The sequence below is a fragment of the Schistocerca gregaria genome, chromosome 3 (genome assembly GCF_023897955.1).
Source record: "Schistocerca gregaria isolate iqSchGreg1 chromosome 3, iqSchGreg1.2, whole genome shotgun sequence".
Lineage (NCBI taxonomy): Eukaryota > Metazoa > Arthropoda > Insecta > Orthoptera > Acrididae > Schistocerca > Schistocerca gregaria.
The window spans coordinates 78,014,909-78,036,018 of NC_064922.1; the positions used below are offsets into that span (position 1 = coordinate 78,014,909).

Here is a 21,110-nt window from a genome sequence, read left to right on the forward strand (position 1 = left end):
CTGTGTGGGCTCTAATCTCTCTGATTTTATCCTCATGGTCTCTTCGCGAGATATACGTAGGAGGGAGCAATATACTGCTTGACTCTTCGGTGAAGGTATGTTCTCGAAACTTTAACAAAAGCCCGTACCGAGCTACTGAGCGTCTCTCCTGCAGAGTCTTCCACTGGAGTTTATCTATCATCTCCATAACGCTTTCGCGATTACTAAATGATCCTGTAACGAAGCGCGCTGCTCTCCGTTGGATCTTCTCTATCTCTCCTATCAACCCTACCTGGTGCGGATCCCACACTGCTGAGCAGTATTCAAGCATTGGGCGAACAAGTGTACTGTAACCTACTTCCTTTGTTGTCGGATTGCATTTCCTTAGGATTCTTCCAATGAATGTCAGTCTGGCATCTGCTTTACCGACAATCAACTTTATATGATCATTCCATTTTAAATCACTCCTAATGCGTACTCTCAGATAATTTATGGAATTAACTGCTTCTAGTTGCTGACCTGGTATAGTGTAGCTAAATGATAAGGGATCTTTCTTTCTATGTATTCGCAGCACATTACACTTGTCTATATTGAGATTCAATTGCCATTCCCTGCACCATGAGCATCATCCGAAAAAAGCCTCAGTGAACTTCCGATGTCATCCACCAGGTCATTTATGTATATTGTGAATAGCAACGGTCCTATGACACTCCCCTGCGGCACACCTGAAATCAGTCTTACTTCGGAAGACTTCTCTCCATTGAGAATAACATGCTGCGTTCTGTTATCTAGGAACTCCTCAATCCAATCACACAATTGGTCTGATAGTCCGTATGCTCTTACTTTGTTCATTAAACGACTGTGGGGAACTGTGTCAAACGCCTTGCGGAAGTCAAGAAACACAGCATCTACCTGTGAACCCGTGTCTATGGCCCTCTGAGTCTCGTGGACGAATAGCGCGAGCTGGGTTTCACACGATCGTCTTTTTCGAAACCCATGCTGATTCCTACAGAGTAGATTTCTAGTCTCCAGAAAAGACATTATACTCGAACATAATACGTGTTCCAAAATTCTACAACTGATCGACGTTAGAGATATAGGTCTATACTTCTGCACATCTGTTCGACGTCCCTTCTTGAGAACGGGGATGACCTGTGCCCTTTTCCAATCCTTTGGAACGCTTCGCTCTTCTAGAGACCTACGGTACACCACTGCAAGAAGGGGGCAAGTTCCTTCGCGTACTCTGTGTAAAATCAAACTGTTATCCCATAAGGTCCAGCGGCCTGTCGCAAGTTCTTTTGTCCCATGCACTCCCTGGGATGGATGTACCCTATTTATTGTTCTGTGTCCCTGTCCCTGTTATCTGGGAAACAGCCTCCTACAAATTTCGCAATTGCTGTTCGACATTCATGCTAGCTGGTTCATGTGACCTTCTTCATTCTGCTTCTGTGGTTTCATTTAGCTATCTGCCGTTTCATCAGGATTTTTAGAGTGCTGTCGCTTTTGAGTTCCACAGACAAATGACACATCGGCGTCATTGCACTAATAAGGTTATACTGGAGATACTGACAAGGAGTGACATTCACAGTGACAGTGAGTGTCGTATCTTCAATGAATGTAGTGATGATGAAGATTCATCAGAAGAACCTCCACATACTTCACCTTTTAGAGCTCGTCAGGGCAGTTCTTCTTCAGATTCTGAAAGTGAAGACAAATCGATCCGTAAAAGACCAAGCCATAGGGAGAATGAGAAATTTTATTGGCAAAAACATGATTAAAGTCCAGCAATTCACGCATTTGATGACTCATCTTTAGGACATAATTGCCAACTAGCGCCTGATTCAAGCGTTGTGTCCTTTTTCATGCTATTTCTATCAGAAGATCTGTTGATGTAAATAAAATAGAAAGAAACTTCCACATGGGAAAAATATATTAAAAACAAAGATTCCAAGACTTACCAAGCGGGAAAGTGCCGGCAGACGGGCACAATGAACAAAAAAAACACACACACACACACACACACAGAATTACTAGCTTTCGCAATCGATGGTTGCTTCTTCAGGAAGGAGAGGGAAAGACGAAAGGATGTGGGATTTAAGGGAGAGGGTAAGGAGTCATTCCAATCCCAGGAGCAGAAAGACTTCCCTTAGGGGGAAAAAAAGGACAGGTGGACACTCACTCACACACACACACACACACACACACACACACACACACACACACACACACACACACATATCCATCCGCACATACACAGACACAAGCACACATATTTAAAGGCAAAGAGTAAGGGGAGAGATGTCAGTCGAGGTGGAAGTACAAAGGCAAAGAAGTTGTTGAAAGACAGGTGAGGTATGAGCGGCGGCAACTTGAAATTAGCGGAGGTTGAGGCCTGGCAGATATCGAGAAGAGAGGATATACTGAAGGGCGAGTTACCATCTCCGGAGTTCGGATAGGTTGGTGTTGGTGGGAAGTATCCAGATAACTCGGACGGTGTAACACTGTGCCAAGATGTGCTGGCCGTGCACCAAGGCATGTTTAGCCACAGGGTGATCCTCATTACCAGCAAACACTGTCTGCCTGTGTCCATTCATGCGAATGGACAGTTTGTTGCTGGTCATTCCCACATAGAAAGCTTCACAGTGAAGGCAGGTCAGTTGGTAAATCACGTGGGTGCTTTCACACGTGGCTCTCCCTTTGATCGTGTACACCTTCCGGGTTACAGGACTGGAGTAGGTGGTGGTGGGAGGGTGCATAGGACAGGCTTTACACCGGGGGCGGTTGCAAGGGTAGGAGCCAGAGGGTAGGGAAGGTGGTTTGGGGATTTCATAGGGATGAACCAAGAGGTTACGAAGGTTTGGTGGACGGCGGAAAGACACTCTTGGTGGAGTGGGAAGGATTTCATGAAGGATGGATCTCATTTCGGGGCAGGATTTTAGGAAGTCATATCCCTGCTGGAGAGCCACATTCAAGGTCTGATCCAGTCCCGGGAAGTATCCTGTCACAAGTGGGGCACTTTTGGGGTTCTTCTGTGAGAGGTTCTGGGTTTGAGGGGATGAGGAAATGGCTCTGGTTATCTGCTTCTGTACAAGGTCGGGAGGGTAGTTGCGGGATGCGAAAGCTGTTTTCAGGTTGTTGGTGTAATGGTCGACAGATTCAGGACTGGAGCAGATTCGTTTGCCACGAAGGCCTAGGCTGTAGGGAAGGGACCGTTTGATATGGAATGGGTGGCAGCTGTCATAATGGAGGTACTGTTGCTTGTTGGTGGGTTTGATGTGGACGGATGTGTGAAGCTGGCCATTGGACAGATGGAGGTCAATGTCTAGGAAAGTGGCATGGGATTTGGAGTAGGACCAGGTGAATCTGATGGAACCAAAGGAGTTGAGGTTGGAGAGGAAATTCTGGAGTTGTTCTTCACTGTGAGTCCAGATCATGAAGATGTCATCAATAAATCTGTACCAAACTTTGGGTTGGCAGGCTTGGGTAACCAAGAAGGCTTCCTCTAAGCGACCCATAAATAGGTTGGCATACGAGGGGGCCATCCTGGTACCCATGGCTGTTCCCTTTAATTGTTGGTATGTCTGGCCTTCAAAAGTGATGAAGTTGTGGGTCAGGATGAAGCTGGCTAAGGTGACGAGGAAAGAGGTTTTAGGTAGGGTGGCAGGTGATCGGCGTGAAAGGAAGTGCTCCATTGCAGCGAGGCCCTGGACGTGCGGGATATTCGTGTATAGGGAAGTGTCATCAATGGTTACAAGGATGGTTTCCGGGGGTAACAGACTGGGTACAGATTCCAGGCGTTCAAGAAAGTGGTTGGTCTCTTTGATGAAGGATGGGAGACTGCTTGTAATGGGTTGAAGGTTGAAATTTATAGTACTTGAAACTAACAGATTTTTTATTTTCACCATGGCAAATACGTCAGAATCAATTTGTTCTTGATTATCCACCTGGAGGGATACAGGTTTTGAGAAAATGTTTTCTTTCATTGGTATTTGGCTTCTCATGCCTCGTGTTAAAAAGTTAAGAATAAAGGAATATTGGTGCAGAGATGTACTTCTGAGTACTTCAATTTTTGGCAAAGTTATGTCCCGTGTCCGTTTTATGTTATTTTTGTGAATGTTGCATTTTAGTGACGACTTGGACAATCGTCGAGATGACAGTTTGTTTAAAATTAGCAAAATAATTGATACAGTTCGTGTGGCATTCCACAGTGCATTTAATCCATACAGAAAACTCTGTGTCGATGATAGCCAATTATTGTTCAAAGGTCATTTATTTTTTAAACAATACAGTCCTTCGAAATGAAGTAGATTTGAAATCAAAACATTGTGTTGTGCGACTGTAAAACAGGATACGTCTTGGATCCCATTGTATACACAGGCACGACAACAGAAATTGAAGTCCATAATTTGGGGAAATCTGGTGATATTGTGGCAATATTAATGAAGCCATAGCTTGAATGTAGACATACTCTGTATGTCAACAATTGGTATGTAAGTCCAGCTGTATTCCTCTGGCTTCACAACCCGAGAACAGCAGCATGCGGTACTGTATGTAGGAACAGGCGCCACTTTCTAAAGCTATTAAAGAAACTGAATGAGGAGAAGTTGAGTTTATGTCAACTGACACAATGCTTTCCATCCAGTGGTGGAACAAGAGAGAAGTGTTCATGCTGACTACCTGCATCACTACAGAAATTCTTGACAGGAAAGCCCAACAGGACAATTGATGAAAAAGTAATGAAGCCGCAATGTGTTGTTGATTACAGTGCAAATCTGGGAGCAGTAGACCACTTCGATATGCTATTAAGCTCTGTTGCATCTGTGCGTAAATCTTTTAAATAGTACAAAAAGTGTTTATTTTTTAATTTTTTTATGTTGTGGACTTTGTGTTTTGAATTCTCACACTCTTCACAGATCGGTGACAGGGAGCAAAATATCATTGGCAGATATTCATTGCCAGTCCCAAGCCTGAATGCGAAAGGAAGATGGGAAATATATACATATTATTGGGGGGACGGAGGAACGGGGGTGGGGGGGGGGGGGACCAGCATCAGCAACACCGAATTACCTGAGCTTGAAGAGCCTCTTCAGATGAATTACTTTGCTGATAAACACCTTATGTATGAACATGTGAAGCATCCAGTCCGTGTTTGTCAGCACAGACTAGTGCGAATATCATTAATTAAACCAAAACTCTAGCATTATTATTATTACAGAATTTTAGCCTGGGTTGCAGTAAAAGATATTTATTTAAGCGGCGAATAGTTTAGGGCAAAGCCCATTTTCAAACTAGCATGTAAAACAAAGACTATGACAACCACATCATAGCTGTTAATAAAACCATAGAAGATGGATAGCTATCAATATTCTCTGGTTTTATTAACAAATATAAAGTGTTTGTCACATTCCTTTTTGCCACGGTTATTTGGAAACGGTCTTCACCCAAAACTAGTCCCCACTTAAATAAATATCTTTTACTGCAACTCAGGCTACAATTTTCAAGTAATATTCAGTAACAGATTACTATCCTATTTTTCCAGGACACTGGATTTTTGAAAAAAATTCTAGGCTTACACTTGGAAAGGGTACCTCAGCACACGGTCATTTGCCCACAGTCCCCGTTTCTGAAGCACAAAATGTCATTAGGAATAAAATGTGACATTTAATTAGGTAGTTTAGAAGCTTGAGTGTTTCTTTATCTAGTTCTTAAACAAAAGTTATAAATCATGATTTATTTCTACTGTACAGTAAAAATTGCATCCCATATAAAAAGAATAAAGAAATGTCGAATTTCTGATTCTGAAGTTTGCTTCGGGATAATTTATTGGGTTAATGCTCTCAAAATATAGTGATTAACTTTAAAAGTGTGTCTCAGCTTCCAGATGCTTCCCTCGAAAGTTGTCTGTGGGTGAATTATTGCACTAGTAAAGAAGAACGTCAACATTTGGTTGTTACGGATTCTACAGTGTTTCCATTGTAAGTCGCATACAAAAATCTGATAATTAAGTATCAGTATGCCAAATAAAGCACAGATGTATACTAAGAACTAAAAAATTAATATACAAATCCATATTAGAGAGTGTAGTTCTGTATGGAACGAAGATCTGGACAATTAACATGAAACACATTAAAAAATTACAAGCTCTAGAGATGGACTTCTGGAGAAGATCGGCAAGAATCTCCAGGAAAGAAAAGGTAAGGAACACCGAAATAATGAGGAGGATGGAAATAAAAGAGAGAATATATGACGTTATGGACAGGAAGAAATTACAGTGGCACGGGCATGTACGACGAATGGAGAAAACCAGAATACCAAAATTGATACTGGAGTGGGAACCGGAGGGGAGAAGAAGAAGACGCCCCATGACCACCTGGCTCCAAAATGTATAGCACACAATGAGTAGAATGGGCGCAGAGGAAGAAGACACACAAGATCGAAACACCTGGTGGAATATTTTGGAAATATAGTTTAAGAACGTTTATTGTTTGTATTGTAATTTCCAAGTAAATTATTATGTTGGAGAGAAGCCTCTGTACTGAGGAAAGCTCAAAAATAATAAAATAAATGTATACTAAGACATTATGACAATTCTCATGAACTAATTGTAAATGAAAGAAAGCCTTTGATGAGGAGTAGCATGTTAGCAGTGTAAGTAGTTTCAGTGTATGTTAAGTCTGTCGAGCAATTCATCTCCAGATTCAAAGCTATGGAATAAGTATCCAGATATCCTGCATTTATTTGCAACGTCAGCAGTCACACTAACTGCGAGACTGTCAGAAGTGCCACGGTTCCAGAAATACTCAGGCCAGGGCGAAGACAGCCAAGCGGAGAGCTCAAGCACACACAATAATCTGTGGCAGTGGTTGCCAGCGCAGGTACATGAATTAGGTGGCCCCAAGGGCAGGCTTGACATGGCCAGGCACATGCGCTGGTGCATCACTCAAAGGGTTAAATGCTGTAATTTCATATATCTGCTCAGTTTTCCACCTTCAGGGGCAGGTTTCCTTCTCCCAGGGAAAGAGTATGTTGTGAAAGTATCTGCAAATGTGTCGTCTCTCAGATGGGCTTCTCCCACAATGAGGATGGCTTGCACTTATTCCACCACTGCACGTTTCCAATTATGCTACACGTGAATTAATTGGTTCAAATGGCTCTGGCTAGAACTTAGAACTACTTAAACCTAACTAACCTAAGGACATCACACACATCCATGCCCGAGGCAGGATTCAAACTTGCGACCGGTTCCAGACTGACGTGCCTAGAACCGCACGGCCACACCGGCCTGCTGAATTAACTGATGAAGATTTAGTTCTTCTCTACCTCTCACTATACTCAATAATTGTCACAAATGCAGCAATGTGAACTTCATACCCCCCTTGGTTTCTTAGTCCAGAAAGGAAATGTAATATTTCAACTTCTACTTTTCTTGAATACTTACCAGACTCCTCTCATCTATATAATCCATATATTGTCTTCAAAAACATATAACATTCTTTGGACAACATCAAGCATCAAAGTGAATTTCCCACACGAAACCTATACAAACGAGTATGTCCAAGGAATGACAGAAGCAGAATGACATTTCATTAGTTCTCATCTACTGGAAATTTTGTTATAATTTCTGATTATATGATGGTGGAAAGCACCTGTCCACTTTGAAATGTGTTTCTCATTCATCTGTCTTCAAGTTTGATGGAGGATAAGAAGGATGAACTGAGAATGACACCCCCTAAGGAACCCACATCTGCCACCATATGGTAACGCAAATCAACAGATAAAAAAGGACAGCACAATTAAGTAAAAGTATTCCCATTTCATACTCAAGATTGCTATTAAAGCATCTGTTCATTTGAATAAACATGGTGTAAGAGGAATAATGACACAAAATAAATACTTAATTTATTTCAATCGAAAACACATTCAGTATAAAATACAGAGATATGCTCATATCATTGACGTAGATACTTTTTAAACAAAACAGTATGGGCATGTTCTACAATTTGCCACAGTATGTACAACACATTTTCTTTTTGCAGAATGTAACTTGCAATTTACAGCACATATTACAAAATTACACAAACTGCTGAAGTTTGATTTAGTGCCAGCACACAATACTGCACTTTCTATAGGCATGGCAACAATGTTACACATTTGCATCTCCAACATCAAGGATATAAGAAGCAGCTCGATCAACATCCCATTCGCACTTTGTAAGGGCAATTTCACACTGGTGTCGTGATGCTAAACCAAGTCTGAAATAAAGGAACCAGAAATGTGTAATTAAGATGAAAGACAAAATTATTTACAAAAAATGTAGTAGATCGATATATATATATATACAGACAGACAGACAGACAGACAGACAGACATACATAATACGACAACAACCATCTGCTTAACAATGTGTTGATTTACACTTGGAAAGCAATACAGCAGCAATTCTGCATGGAAATGATTTGACAAGGCATTGGTAGGTTTCTGGAGGTATGTAGCACCAGATGTTCAAGCTCAGGTCATGCAATTTCTGTAAATTAGAAGGTGGTGGTTTTTAAGTGCTCAGGTATTTCGTCAGGTTCAAATCAGGTGGATCTGGTGGCTGAGAAATTAATGTGAGTTCACTATTTTGTTCCTCAAATTGTTATAGCATAAATTATGGTCTTGTGAAATGGACAATTATCCTGCTGAAAGATGCCATCACCATCAGAGAATATATTGAGCATGATGGGATGCAAAGGGTCTTCAACAATGTGCACATATTTTGTGAAGGACATTGGCTTTCCATCATAGAGTGTAATGTTTTATTTTTCAATAGGTGCTTCCAATTTTTATGCTCAGAACATGTCTTAAACAGTGCCATACTGTAAGTAAAAATATAGCCATTATTAAAAAAAAAAAAAAAAAAAAAAAAAAAAAAAAAAAAAAAAAAAACTGAATATACAACCTCCCCCCCCCCCCCCAAAGAACCATGGACCTCGCCGTTGGTGGGGAGGCTTGCGTGCCTCAGTGATACAGACAGCCGTACCGTAGGTACAACCGCAACGGAGGGTTATCTGCTGACGGGCCAGACAAACGTGTGGTTCCTGAAGAGGGGCAGCAGCCTTTTCAGTAGTTGCAAAGGCAACAGTCTGGATGATTGACTGATTTGGCCTCGTAACAATAACCAAAACGGCCTTGCTGTGCTGGTACTGCGAACGGCTGAAAGCGAGGGGAAACTACGGCCGTAATTTTTCCCAAGGGCATGCAACTTTACTGTATGATTAAATGATGATGTCATCCTCTTGGGTAAAATATTCCGGAGGTAAAATAGTCCCCCAGTCGGATCTCCGGGCGGGGACTACTCATGAGGATGTCATTATCAGGAGGAAGAAAACTGGCATTCTACAGATCGGAACGTGGAATGTCAGATCGCTTAATCAGGCAGGTAGGTTAGAAAATTTAAAAAGGGAAATGGATAGGTTAAAGTTAGATATAGTGGGAATTAGTGAAGTTCGGTGGCAGGAGGAACATGATTTTTGGTCACGTGACTACAGGGTTATAAACACAAAATCAAATAGGGGTAATGCAGGAGTGGGTTTAATAATGAATAGGAAAATGGAATGCGGGTAAGCTACTACAAACAGCATAGTGAACGCATTATTGTGTCCAAGATAGATACGAAGCCCACACCTACTACAGTAGTACAAGTTTATATGCCAACTAGCTCTGCAGATGACGAAGAAATTCAAGAAATGTATGATGAAATAAAAGAAATTAATCAGATAGTGAAGGGAGACGAAAATTTAATAGTCATGGGTGACTGGAATTTGAGTGTAGGAAAAGGGAGAGAAGGGAACGTAGTAGGTGAATATGAATTGGGGCTAAGAAATGAAAGAGGAAGCCGCCTGGTAGAATTTTGCGCAGAGCACAACTTAATCATAGCTAACACTTGGTTCAAGAATCATGAAAGAAGGTTGTATACGTGGAAGAACCCTGGAAATACTAAAAGGTATCAGATAGATTATATAATGGTAAGACACACATTTAGAAACCAGGTTTTAAATTGTAAGACATTTACAGGGGCAGATGTGGACTCCGACCACAATCTATTGGTTATGACCTGTAGATTAAAACTGAAGAAACTGCAAAAAGGTGGAAATTTAAGGAGATGGGACCTGGACAAACTGACTAAACCAGAGGTTGTACAAAGTTTCAGGGAGAGCATAAGGGAACAACTGACAGGAATGGGGGAAAGAAATACAGTAGATGAAGAATGGGTAGCTTTGAAGGATGAAGTAGTGAAGGCAGCAGAGGATCCAGTAGGTAAAAAGACGAGGACTAGTAGAAATCCTTGGGTAACAGAAGAAATATTGAATTTAATTGATGTAGAGGCTTATCTCACTAGGGGTTAGATACACTCCTGGAAATGGAAAAAAGAACACATTGACACCGGTGTGTCAGACCCACCATACTTGCTACGGACACTGCGAGAGGGCTGTACAAGCAATGATCACACACACACGGCACAGCGGACACACCAGGAACCACGGTGTTGCCTGTCGAATGGCGCTAGCTGCGCAGCATTTGTGCACCGCCGCCGCCAGTGTCAGCCAGTTAGCCGTGGCATACGGAGCTCCATCGCAGTCTTTAACACTGGTAGCATGCCGCGACAGCGTGGACGTGAACGGTATGTGCAGTTGACAGACGTATAGTGGGCATGCGGGAGGCCGGGTGGACGTACCGCCGAATTGCTCAACACGTGGGGCGTGAGGTCTCCACAGTACATCGATGTTGTCGCCAGTGGTCGGCGGAAGGTGCACGTGCCCGTCGACCTGGGACCGGACCGAAGCGACGCACGGATGCACGCCAAGACCGTAGGATCCTACGCAGTGCCGTAGGGGACCGCACCGCCACTTCCCAGCAAATTAGGGACACTGTTGCTCCTGGGGTATCAGCGAGGACCATTCGCAACCGTCTCCATGAAGCCGGGCTACGGTCCCGCACACCGTTAGGCCGTCTTCCGCTCACGCCCCAACATCGTGCAGCCCGCCTCCAGTGATGTCGCGACAGGCGTGAATGGAGGGACGAATGGAGACGTGTCGTCTTCAGCGATGAGAGTCGCTTCTGCCTTGGTGCCAATGATGGTCGTATGCATGTTTGGCGCCGTGCAGGTGAGCGCCACAATCAGGACTGCATACGACCGAGGCACACAGGGCCAACACCCAGCATCATGGTGTGGGGAGCGATCTCCTACACTGGCCGTACACCTCTGGTGATCGTCGAGGGGACACTGAATAGTGCACGGTACATCCAAACCGTCATCGAACCCATCGTTCTACCATTCCTAGACCGGCAAGGGAACTTGCTGTTCCAACAGGACAATGCACGTCCGCATGTATCCCGTGCCACCCAACGTGCTCTAGAAGGTGTAAGTCAACTACCCTGGCCAGCAAGATCTCCGGATCTGTCCCCCATTGAGCATGTTTGGGACTGGATGAAGCGTCGTCTCACGCGGTCTGCACGTCCAGCACGAACGCTGGTCCAACTGAGGCGCCAGGTGGAAATGGCATGGCAAGCCGTTGCACAGGACTACATCCAGCATCTCTACGATCGTCTCCATGGGAGAATAGCAGCCTGCATTCCTGCAAAAGGTGGATATACACTGTACTAGTGCCGACATTGTGCATGCTTTGTTGCCTGTGTCTATGTGCCTGTGGTTCTGTCAGTGTGATCATGTGATGTATCTGACCCCAGGAATGTGTCAATAAAGTTTCCCCTTCCTGGGACAATGAATTCACAGTGTTCTTATTTCAATTTCCAGGAGTGTAGATACTGCCTACAGGAAAATTAAAGAGACCTTTGGAGAAAAGAGAACCACTTGTATGAACATCAAGAACTCAGATGGAAACCCAGTTCTAAGCAAAGAAGGGAAAGCAGAAAGGTGGAAGGAGTATATAGAGGGTCTATACAAGGGCGATGTACGTGAGGACAATATTATGGAAATGGAAGAGGATGTAGATGAAGATGAAATGGAAGATACGATACTGCGTGAAGAATTTGACAGAGCACTGAGAGACCTGAGTCGAAACAAGGCCCCCGGAGTAGACAACATTCCATTGGAACTACTGACGGCCTTGGGAGAGCCAGCCCTGACAAAACTCTACCATCTGGTGAGCAAGATGTATGAGACAGGCGAAATATCCCCAGACTTCAAGATGAATATAATAATTCCAATCCCAAAGAAAGCAGTTGTTGACAGATGTAAAAATTACCGAACAATCAGTTTAATAAGCCACAGCTGCAAAATACTAACACGAATTCTTTACAGACGAATGGAAGAACTAGTAGAAGACAACCTCGGGGAAGATCAGTTTGGATTCTGTAGAAATACTGGAACACATGAGGCAATACTGACCTAATGACGTATCTTAGAAGAAAGATTAAGGAAAGGCAAACCTAAGTTTCTAGCATTTGTAGACTTAGAGAAAGCTTTTGACAATTTTGACTGGAATACTCTCTTTCAAATTCTAAAGGTGGCAGGGGTAAAATACAGGGAACGAAAGGCTATTTACAATTTGTACAGAAACCAGATGGCAGTTATAAGAGTCGAGGGGCATGAAAGGGAGGCAGTGGTTGGGAAGGGAGTGAGACAGGGTTGTAGCCTATCCCCGATGTTATTCAATCTGTATATTGAGCAAGCAATAAAGAAAACAAAAGAAAATTTCGGAGTATGTATTAAAGTCCATGGAGAAGAAACAAAAACTTTGAGGTTCGCCGATGGCACTGTAATTCTGTCAGAGACAGCAAAGGACTTGGAATACCAGTTGAATGGAATGGACAGTGTCTTGAAAGGAGGATATAAGATGAACATCAACAAAAGCAAAACGAGGATAATGGAATGCAGTCGAATTAAGTTGGGTGATGCTGAGGGAATTAGATTAGGAAATGAGACACTTAAAGTAGTAAAGGAGTTTTGCTATTTGGGGAGCAAACTAACTGATGATGGTCAAAGTAGAGAGGTTACAAAATGTAGACTGGCAATGGCAAGGAAAGTGTTTCTGAAGAAGAGAAATTTGTTAACATCGAGTATTGATTTAAGTGTGAGGAAGTCATTTCTGAAAGTATTTGTATGGAGTGTAGCCATGTATGGAAGTGAAGCATGGACGATAAATAGTTTGGACGAGAAGAGAATAGAAGCTTTCGAAATGTGGTGCTACAGAAGAATGCTGAAAATTAGATGGGTAGATCACATAACTAATGAGGAGATATTGAACAGGGTTGGGGAGAAGTTTGTGGCACAACTTGACCAGAAGAAGGAATCAGTTGGTAGGACATGTTCTGAGGCATCAAGGGATCACCAATTTAGTATTGGAGGGCAGCGTGGAGGGTAAAAATGGTAGAGGGAGACCAAGAGATGAATACACTAAGCAGATTCAGAAGGATGTAGGTTGCAGTAGGTAATGCTAAAGCTCTATTTTAAGCACTTGACAATGGTCTGGTGTTAAAACTGAATTTTGCATTGAAAAACAAAACATTACAGTTTACACTTGAAAGACTATGTCTGTCAAAAGCTTCACTCTGACTGTGTGGCCCAAGCATTGGAAGTTATTAAAAAATGTTCACATAGCTGTCAATGTGCCCTCGGTTACCACCATAGGTTCCACAGACGCTCAGACGAATGTCTCCCACATAATAACACTGCCCCAACCAGTACTACACATCTTTCAAGCAGCTGGCAGTTCACCCGGATGACAGTGCATCACAACACAATGGTGAACTTAGTGGGCAATCGACTGACCTATACATTCAGTGGCTAAGCACACACACCTGACACCTCATCATCTACTTGTGATTTGACCATCTTGCAAATGCTTTCCACAGATATTCACGAAAATAGCAAACAAACATCTTACCAGATCTGCTGTTTCTCAGATGCTCATTCCCAGGTAGGAGCCTATAAAAATCTTACATCAGTAGATATCCCCATTTGTGACCCATATTGTCATTAGAATGATTCTCCAAGCACCAAGGCCATCCACATATTTTTGAGCTTGATCCCACTTTGAAAGTAGTAACACGTTTAGAAGGAGATGGAAATTAATCTGTTGTGACTGTAGCAGTTGTCACTGCATGAACATTACCCACTGAGGTAATGGAAATGCCGTGTGGCTAGGGCCTCCCGTCGGGTACACCGTTCGCCTGGTGCAAGTCTTTTGAGTTGACGCCACTTCGGCGACTTGCGTGTCGATGGGGATGAAATGATGATGAAAGACACACAACACCCAGTCATCATGAGGCAGAGAAAAATCCCTGGCCCCGCCGGGAATCGAACCCGGGACCCCGCAGGAAGCGAGAATGCTTCCGCAAGACCACGAGCTGCGGACACCCACTGAGGTAAGCATGAGCTTTCATTTGCTGTTGCACCTCAAGCATTCCTTTATCCCCCCCTCCCCCCATACCAACTCTATGCAAGAGCTGCTGATAGTTAATTCAACTGCGCAGAGTTTTCTGTATTTCTACACATGTAACTGTACTCTGCACGGCAGAGGGTACATTCCATTGTAAAATATGTTAGTCTTCTTCCCCTTGCAGTTGTATAAGGATTGAAATAAGACTGACTGCTCAAATGCTGTCATAATTCTAATTTCACCTTTACAGCCCCTACATGACTAGTATGAAAGTTGGAACTTAAACGGTGGCAACTATTTATTCACAACCGAAACAATAACAGAGTTACATGTTTGCACCTACTACTATCCTTCAAAGTTGGCACCAGCTTTGGCTAGAACCTGTTGCCAGTGATGTGGAAGGCACAGTATGCCGTTAGCAGAGCCTGTTCTACTGATGGTGCAAGTGGAGTGGTCTGCTGCCTGTCGAATCTCTGGAACAGTTCTGAAGCGAATGCACGAACTGGTTCCTTCATCTTCGGAATCAAATCAAAGGACTTAAGTCCGGGGAGTATGGTGGATGGTACAGTACTTCCCAGTCCCATCAACTGAACAGAGCAGCCACAGTTTGTGCTGTATTCGCCCATGCATTGTCATGCAAAATGATGGGAGGGTTGTGCAGAACATGTCGCCACTTCCTCCGCGAAGCTGGTCACAGGTGATGCTTCAGAAATAAACAGTAATACTGGGCACTGACCGACTGCCATGGAGGAACATAATGCATTAGGATAACACCATCACAGTCTTACACGAGAATCATCATAACTTTCACGATACTGGGGCTCTGACACACTTTTCACTATGGCGGCGATTCATAATGATGTCATTCATTGGATTGGCGTTTCAGTTTTGGCTCGTACACTGTGGCCCATGTCTCATCCAGTAGTACGATACGGCATAAGAAATCCTCTCCTTTGCACTTATAGCACTACAAGTGTGTCCGAGCAGCATTGTAACACATCCATTTCTGCATTTAGGTAAAGTCATGCGGAACCCATTGTGATGCAATTTTTTGCATGCCAAGGTGTTCCTTCAGGAAGCGAAGCACAGTCATATATGCTAACCCGGTTTCGTGGGTGAGCTCACAAATCGTATGGCATCATTCACTGTCCACTAATGTGGCAAAAACATGCATTACTTCTTCAGAGACACTAGGACGACCTGCCCAATGCACATCTGCCACAGCTTGCCGACCTTCATTGAAGGCTTTTACCCAACACGCCACTGTTCTGCACGGCAATGCCAATTCTCCACATGCCTCTTTAAGACCTTGATGACACTGTCATGCTGTACGACCTCTGGCACATTCAATTTTGATCCAACTCCGTTGTTCCTGTTTCGAAAACAAAGTGACACCATTATGTTGGACTGCTTGCCCACAAGTGACTTTGTTTCCCCCAATAGTGTGCACACTGCTGATGTGGGGCGGGCGAGTCCACTTGCTCGGAGGTAAGGTGGGTATGTCAACAATGTGTCCTATCAGCGACAAAAGTAGATTCCATTGCATAGTTTCTCCACAGTAGTGTTGCCACTATCTAAGTTCCAACATATCTATGTAGGTTGTTATGGTATGTTCTTAGATTTTTAACTTCATGCTGGCACTCTACTTTCTTGGTGCAGTTAGTATCTATCTTTTAACATCTGGCAGTTTGGCATTCTTGAAATTTTCTCTCCTGTGGTTTAAAAAAACGTGTGAATACATGTACAGCTTTTCTTTGCTTATGTTCAATATCTTCTCTTGGTCCTCCTTTGTATGGGTCCCACACAAACTAACAATATTCACAGATGGGTCAAGCGAGTGTTTAAGTCAAGTTGGACGAGGCTGCCCATATATTACTACCCCATGCAGCATCATACGGCTACATCAAGAGCTCTGGTAGATGATCACAGAAGGGTCACTGGAGCTGCTCTGTCTGATCAGACTGTAATGAACAGGTAACAAGGACCTTACAACCAAGATGTCTTGAACTACTCCTAATGCCATAGCCTATGTGCAGGTGTCAGCAGGGATGTTGTATAAAGTCTATACACTGTAGTAATGGGGTAACTGTGAGTCCTGAACTAAACAGCATTGTGTGTATGTGATACATGCCTGACATCTCTGTGGTTGTCCTGTTCTACCACAGGCTCTCCAAGAACTTTCATGGGCTTTCACTAAGTAGTACTCTACTACCTAGTGAACCTACACAATATCCTTGTCCATCCCTACTCCACCCCTGCTCCCAACTGCTTGCCTCATAGTTCATATCCCTGCAATACTTCTAGATGCACAACCTGTCCCATACATCCACCCACGAACAACTACTCTAATACAGTCAAATGCACCTTCTACCTCATCAAAGACAGTGCTAACTGTCAAAGCAGCCTTGTTACCTACAAACTAAGCTTCAACCACAGTTGGCTTTCTATGCGTGCATGACAATTAATAAGCTGTCTGTCCACATGAGTGGCCACCTCTAAACTGTGACCAATAGACACCTGGAGCACACAGTTACTGAACTTGCTGCTCAAAATGATGTGCTTTACTTTAGTGACTGCTGTGGCATGTGGATTCTTCCTGGCAATGTTAGCTTTTCTGAATTCCACAGGTGGTAATTCCCCCTGCAAGATATCCTTTGTTCCCATAACCCCCTGTTCTCAACTTCACTAGATTCCATCATCCACACACTTACCCCTGCTCCCATCGCAGAACTAATTATATCACTTTCCCCTTCTCGATTTCTCTCCTCTCCCCCTCCCTTCTTCACAGCAGACAGTGGCCACGTGCTTGTCAGCTGTGCTTGTATGAATGTGCATGTATTTTCTATTAAAGGACGACTTCTTCCGAAATCTTAATATGTTAAACAATCTTTTTCATCATGTCTGTCTCTGACACGAACCATTTTTCAATTGACACAAAGTTCCTACAGGGGGGAAATGAACACTTTCAGCATACAATATACAAAACGGCATGATTATGTTAATCTGCTTAATGACAGGTATCACTCTACCAAGATCAAATTGTTTCTGATCTCAAGATGAACTGGGGATATAAAGGAGAGCATACGGGCCAAAACTGAATAGACTGATGACATTCAAATTTGCATTATCAATGACACTCAAACAGAAGGTGACAGGCAATATTTTATTACCTCATATACGATTTAACTTACTCTGCACCCTGCATCAACGAACCAAGGAGATGTGCTGATGGTGTAACTGGTGCAGTGGCACCTTGCACCTTGAATTGCTTAAAGCTATGTCATGTACCATATATCAAGGGGGGGTGGGGAGGGAGGGAGGGGGGGATAGAGAGAGAGAGAGAGAGAGAGAGAGAGAGAGAGAGAGAGAGAGAGAGAGAGAGAGAAGAAAATCCCGAATCTAAGCCGCACCGGAAATTTGAGACTCGAAATTCATGGGGAGAGAAAAGTTTTAGGCCGCACCTCCAAATCGAAACAAAGTTGGTCCATTGTAATATGAGACACAATTTAGGTTGGATGAATGACGATACAGCTACAGTAGTTTGGTTCAAGTCATAAGCTTAGCAATTAAGCTTTACCAGGTAGCCACTGCTATGCGTCAGGTGGTTCGTCCGTATTTATACGGGTACCCTTTCTTTTTCACGTGCTTCGTCAGGTTTGAATCGATTGCTTATTTTTCTTTGATCTGATAAGTGCTGTTCTCTTTGTTGTAGGTGTTTACATCACTATAAGCTGAAACTGCATTACTGTACTGTGACATGCATTGTTTGTCGCATTCTGATAATGAGTGTTTACGGCCTGTTGCCACGCGCGGCATAGCTTGCTTTTGTGTGCTCTACCGCCACTTACAATAACAAAAATGAGAGGACTTGCCTCATTAGTGAAACAATGGCAAGAGACTGCTATTTTTTGTTACTTACACTGCTGCTTTCTTTGATAATGATCAACAAGAACCAAATAATAGACTGCGTATGATAGATGATGATCTGAATGAGAGTTTAGCTAAAATTTTTCTCTGTTTGAAAATCTTTGCACATGCCTCTTTTGTACATTACATTCGGCACAGAAATTAGAGTCATCTTACATTTAAAAATCTAGTCAATTGCCGTGCTTCATTTCTGACTGTATCACTATTAGGCATAAGAATAATACGAATATAAACATGACATGATATGTATGTTCTTCCACATTTGTTGTTGTCTCACACTAGTTTCGTAGTTTATTAGGCAGACAGGATTTAAATGAGATAGCAACAAACACGAAAGAATACATTGCAAAATGTTTATATTCGTATTATTCTTATGGTGAAGAGAATACTGCATGTGAGTCACAATTCATACAAATTCCTATTAGCAACCATCTCTTCTCACAGGTAGGAAAAGAGTTGGCCATATTGACAAACATCCCAAACAGTCCTGCCAGTCAAATTTTCGTAGTACATTGAAATGCTGCTACATTCGAAGATGAACAGTATGGAATTTGTATTTACTTCATTGGATAATGTATGAAAATGCAGCGGGCAAAACTCAGGGCGGAGAAAAAAGCTCATCTTCCACCTTTTTTAAAAAATTTATTTACTGGTACTGAGGTTTCGGCGCCAGTATTTATCTTTGTGCCTGCAAAGCATGCCTGTGTAGCGCTACATATATTTGCAGCTGAAGTTAGTCCTGGCAGCACCTCCCAACATTTTTCAGAACTTCCGTTTACTTTGCACTCGATTCTAAGACACAGGCAGTTTTTTGGATTACAAATACCGGAAAAAAAGTACGGCTTAGATTCGAGTAAATACGGTGAGTGACGAAAAACATGTTTTCAGTGTAAAGGGGTATTAAAAATTGCTAACAATTTAACCAGTGCACACCACACCATCTGGCTTAAATTTCACTCATCTCCATGGAATCACTAACCTTCTGTAAACCCACCTACCAGTAACCTTCTGTAAAACCATCTACCAGCTGGCAAGAAATATCAACAGTCTTCACTAGAATGACAAAGTAATGAGAAGGTAGAGGCAAAACCAGCTAAAACCAAAAGAATATTCATTACATTCTCAATGCCTTAGAAGGCTGTACAAATTGGCAAAAAGACGCTGCCAGTAGATTTGTGATACATTGCAAATTTTCACTCACAGCACATACTCCATTGCAGAGTGAAAGCTTCTATTTATAAATAATCCCTCTAGGCTGGGGTTAAACATATCTGTCGCCACCGCAATCCCCCCAACCCCTCTCACTATACGTACTGTGACGTGCCCACCTCTTTTGCTGTTCTCATCTAATGATTATCTCAAAAAATTTCCCAGTTGCACAATGTGAAAGTTAAAATGCAATAAATGTACACATTTACTAGTTAATCCAGTCACAATGGCATGTTAATCCAAAAGTTATTTCACAAATGCACTTGCAACATACAACAATGAAAAGAAATTTAAGTTTTACACAATGAAGTGTTCTGAGTTCAATGGCTATAGACTGCTTGACAGTACCTAATGTGTCTGTGAATTGCTGTGATTCACAACTTAGCATACTTCAGATTTCAGGAGGGAAAAAGAAAAAAGAAAGAGCACCATCCTACTACTGCCAACTTCACACACAACAGAATTTTCGTTTTACTTTGCATGTGATAGTCATACACATATGAGAAACAATGAGTGAACAGTATTCATAACATAAGATAGGTCTCCTGACCAGTTTACATATACATCTACATCCATACTCCGCAAGCCACATGACGGTGTGTGGCAGAGGGTACCTTGAGTACCTTTATCGGTTCTCCCCAGTCACTAATAAACAACTGAGTCACAGCTCCCTGATCACCGAATCATCCAATTTATTTCAAATGCGAAAGACAGAAGAATGATAGGCGAAGGTATTCAGTCATTTAGTTTATATCATGTACCATGGAGGAGAGAGAGGCATAGTTTGGTAAACTGTATGGCAGGAAAAACTGATGAGAACCAAAACTCAAATTACAAACCATGATTTCTTGCATATTTGTTAATTTCAAGCATGGTTTCATCACAAGATAGGATACAACTTGCAATTTTAATTAAGAGTCTACTGAACAGAAAGTGAATTGAAAATTGGAAATATCTGCAAACCTGCATTATGGATGGGCTAAACTGTAACTAAAACTGTTTGAAACACCAAACAACACTTGCTGTTGATGCCTTATTACTGAATTAGACCTTATTACAAGCTATGATGTTTCATCTGTGGATCCTATATTCATACTAATCTGTAACATGTGTATACACACACACACACACACACACTCTCTCTCTCTCTCTCTCTCTCTCTCTCTCTCTCTCTCTCTCTCTCTCTCTCTCTCTCTCTCTCCTGTGACCATGATGTATATATTCCTTTTCACTTTTGCTCTGCTTGTTCTCCAAACTACTCTCTCACTTCATCTTAAGTAACATTTTTGAATCTTACATTGAGGTATTAAAGTGGTATTATTCAATTTTGTGAACAATACAAAGTTTCAAACTGTGTAACATCTAGTAGTTCAATGACTGTGTCATAGGGTCAAATCCTGGAGTGACTACAAATTTTTATCTCTGGTTTTTAACCTAGTGTAACCTATGAAGTCTGTCTCCATAGCTGAGTGGTCAGTGTAAATGGCTGCCATGTAGAGGACCCTTCAATTCCTAGTACTGTCAAAGATTTTTCCTTGGTGGGTGGACTGGTATGTCACAAGGGAAGTTTGTTTATATAATTTATAAATATTTGTGCGAGTTGGCTGAACA

General features: G+C 42.4%; 1 protein-coding gene across 3 annotated transcripts in view; it reads right to left on the minus strand.

The window, feature by feature from the left end:
- Nucleotides 1-7,866: 7,866 nt before the first annotated feature.
- Nucleotides 7,867-21,110, minus strand: part of LOC126353937 (activated Cdc42 kinase Ack) — a 403,423-nt gene continuing 390,179 nt past the window's right edge. For 2 of the 3 annotated variants that reach the window (XM_050003203.1, XM_050003205.1), the window contains one exon: nucleotides 7,867-8,231. In XM_050003203.1, the coding sequence (XP_049859160.1) occupies nucleotides 8,123-8,231 (109 nt within the window). In that variant the 3' untranslated portion in view covers nucleotides 7,867-8,122. The remainder of the gene's footprint in view (nucleotides 8,232-21,110) is intronic. The other variant, XM_050003204.1, reaches the window with a different exon arrangement.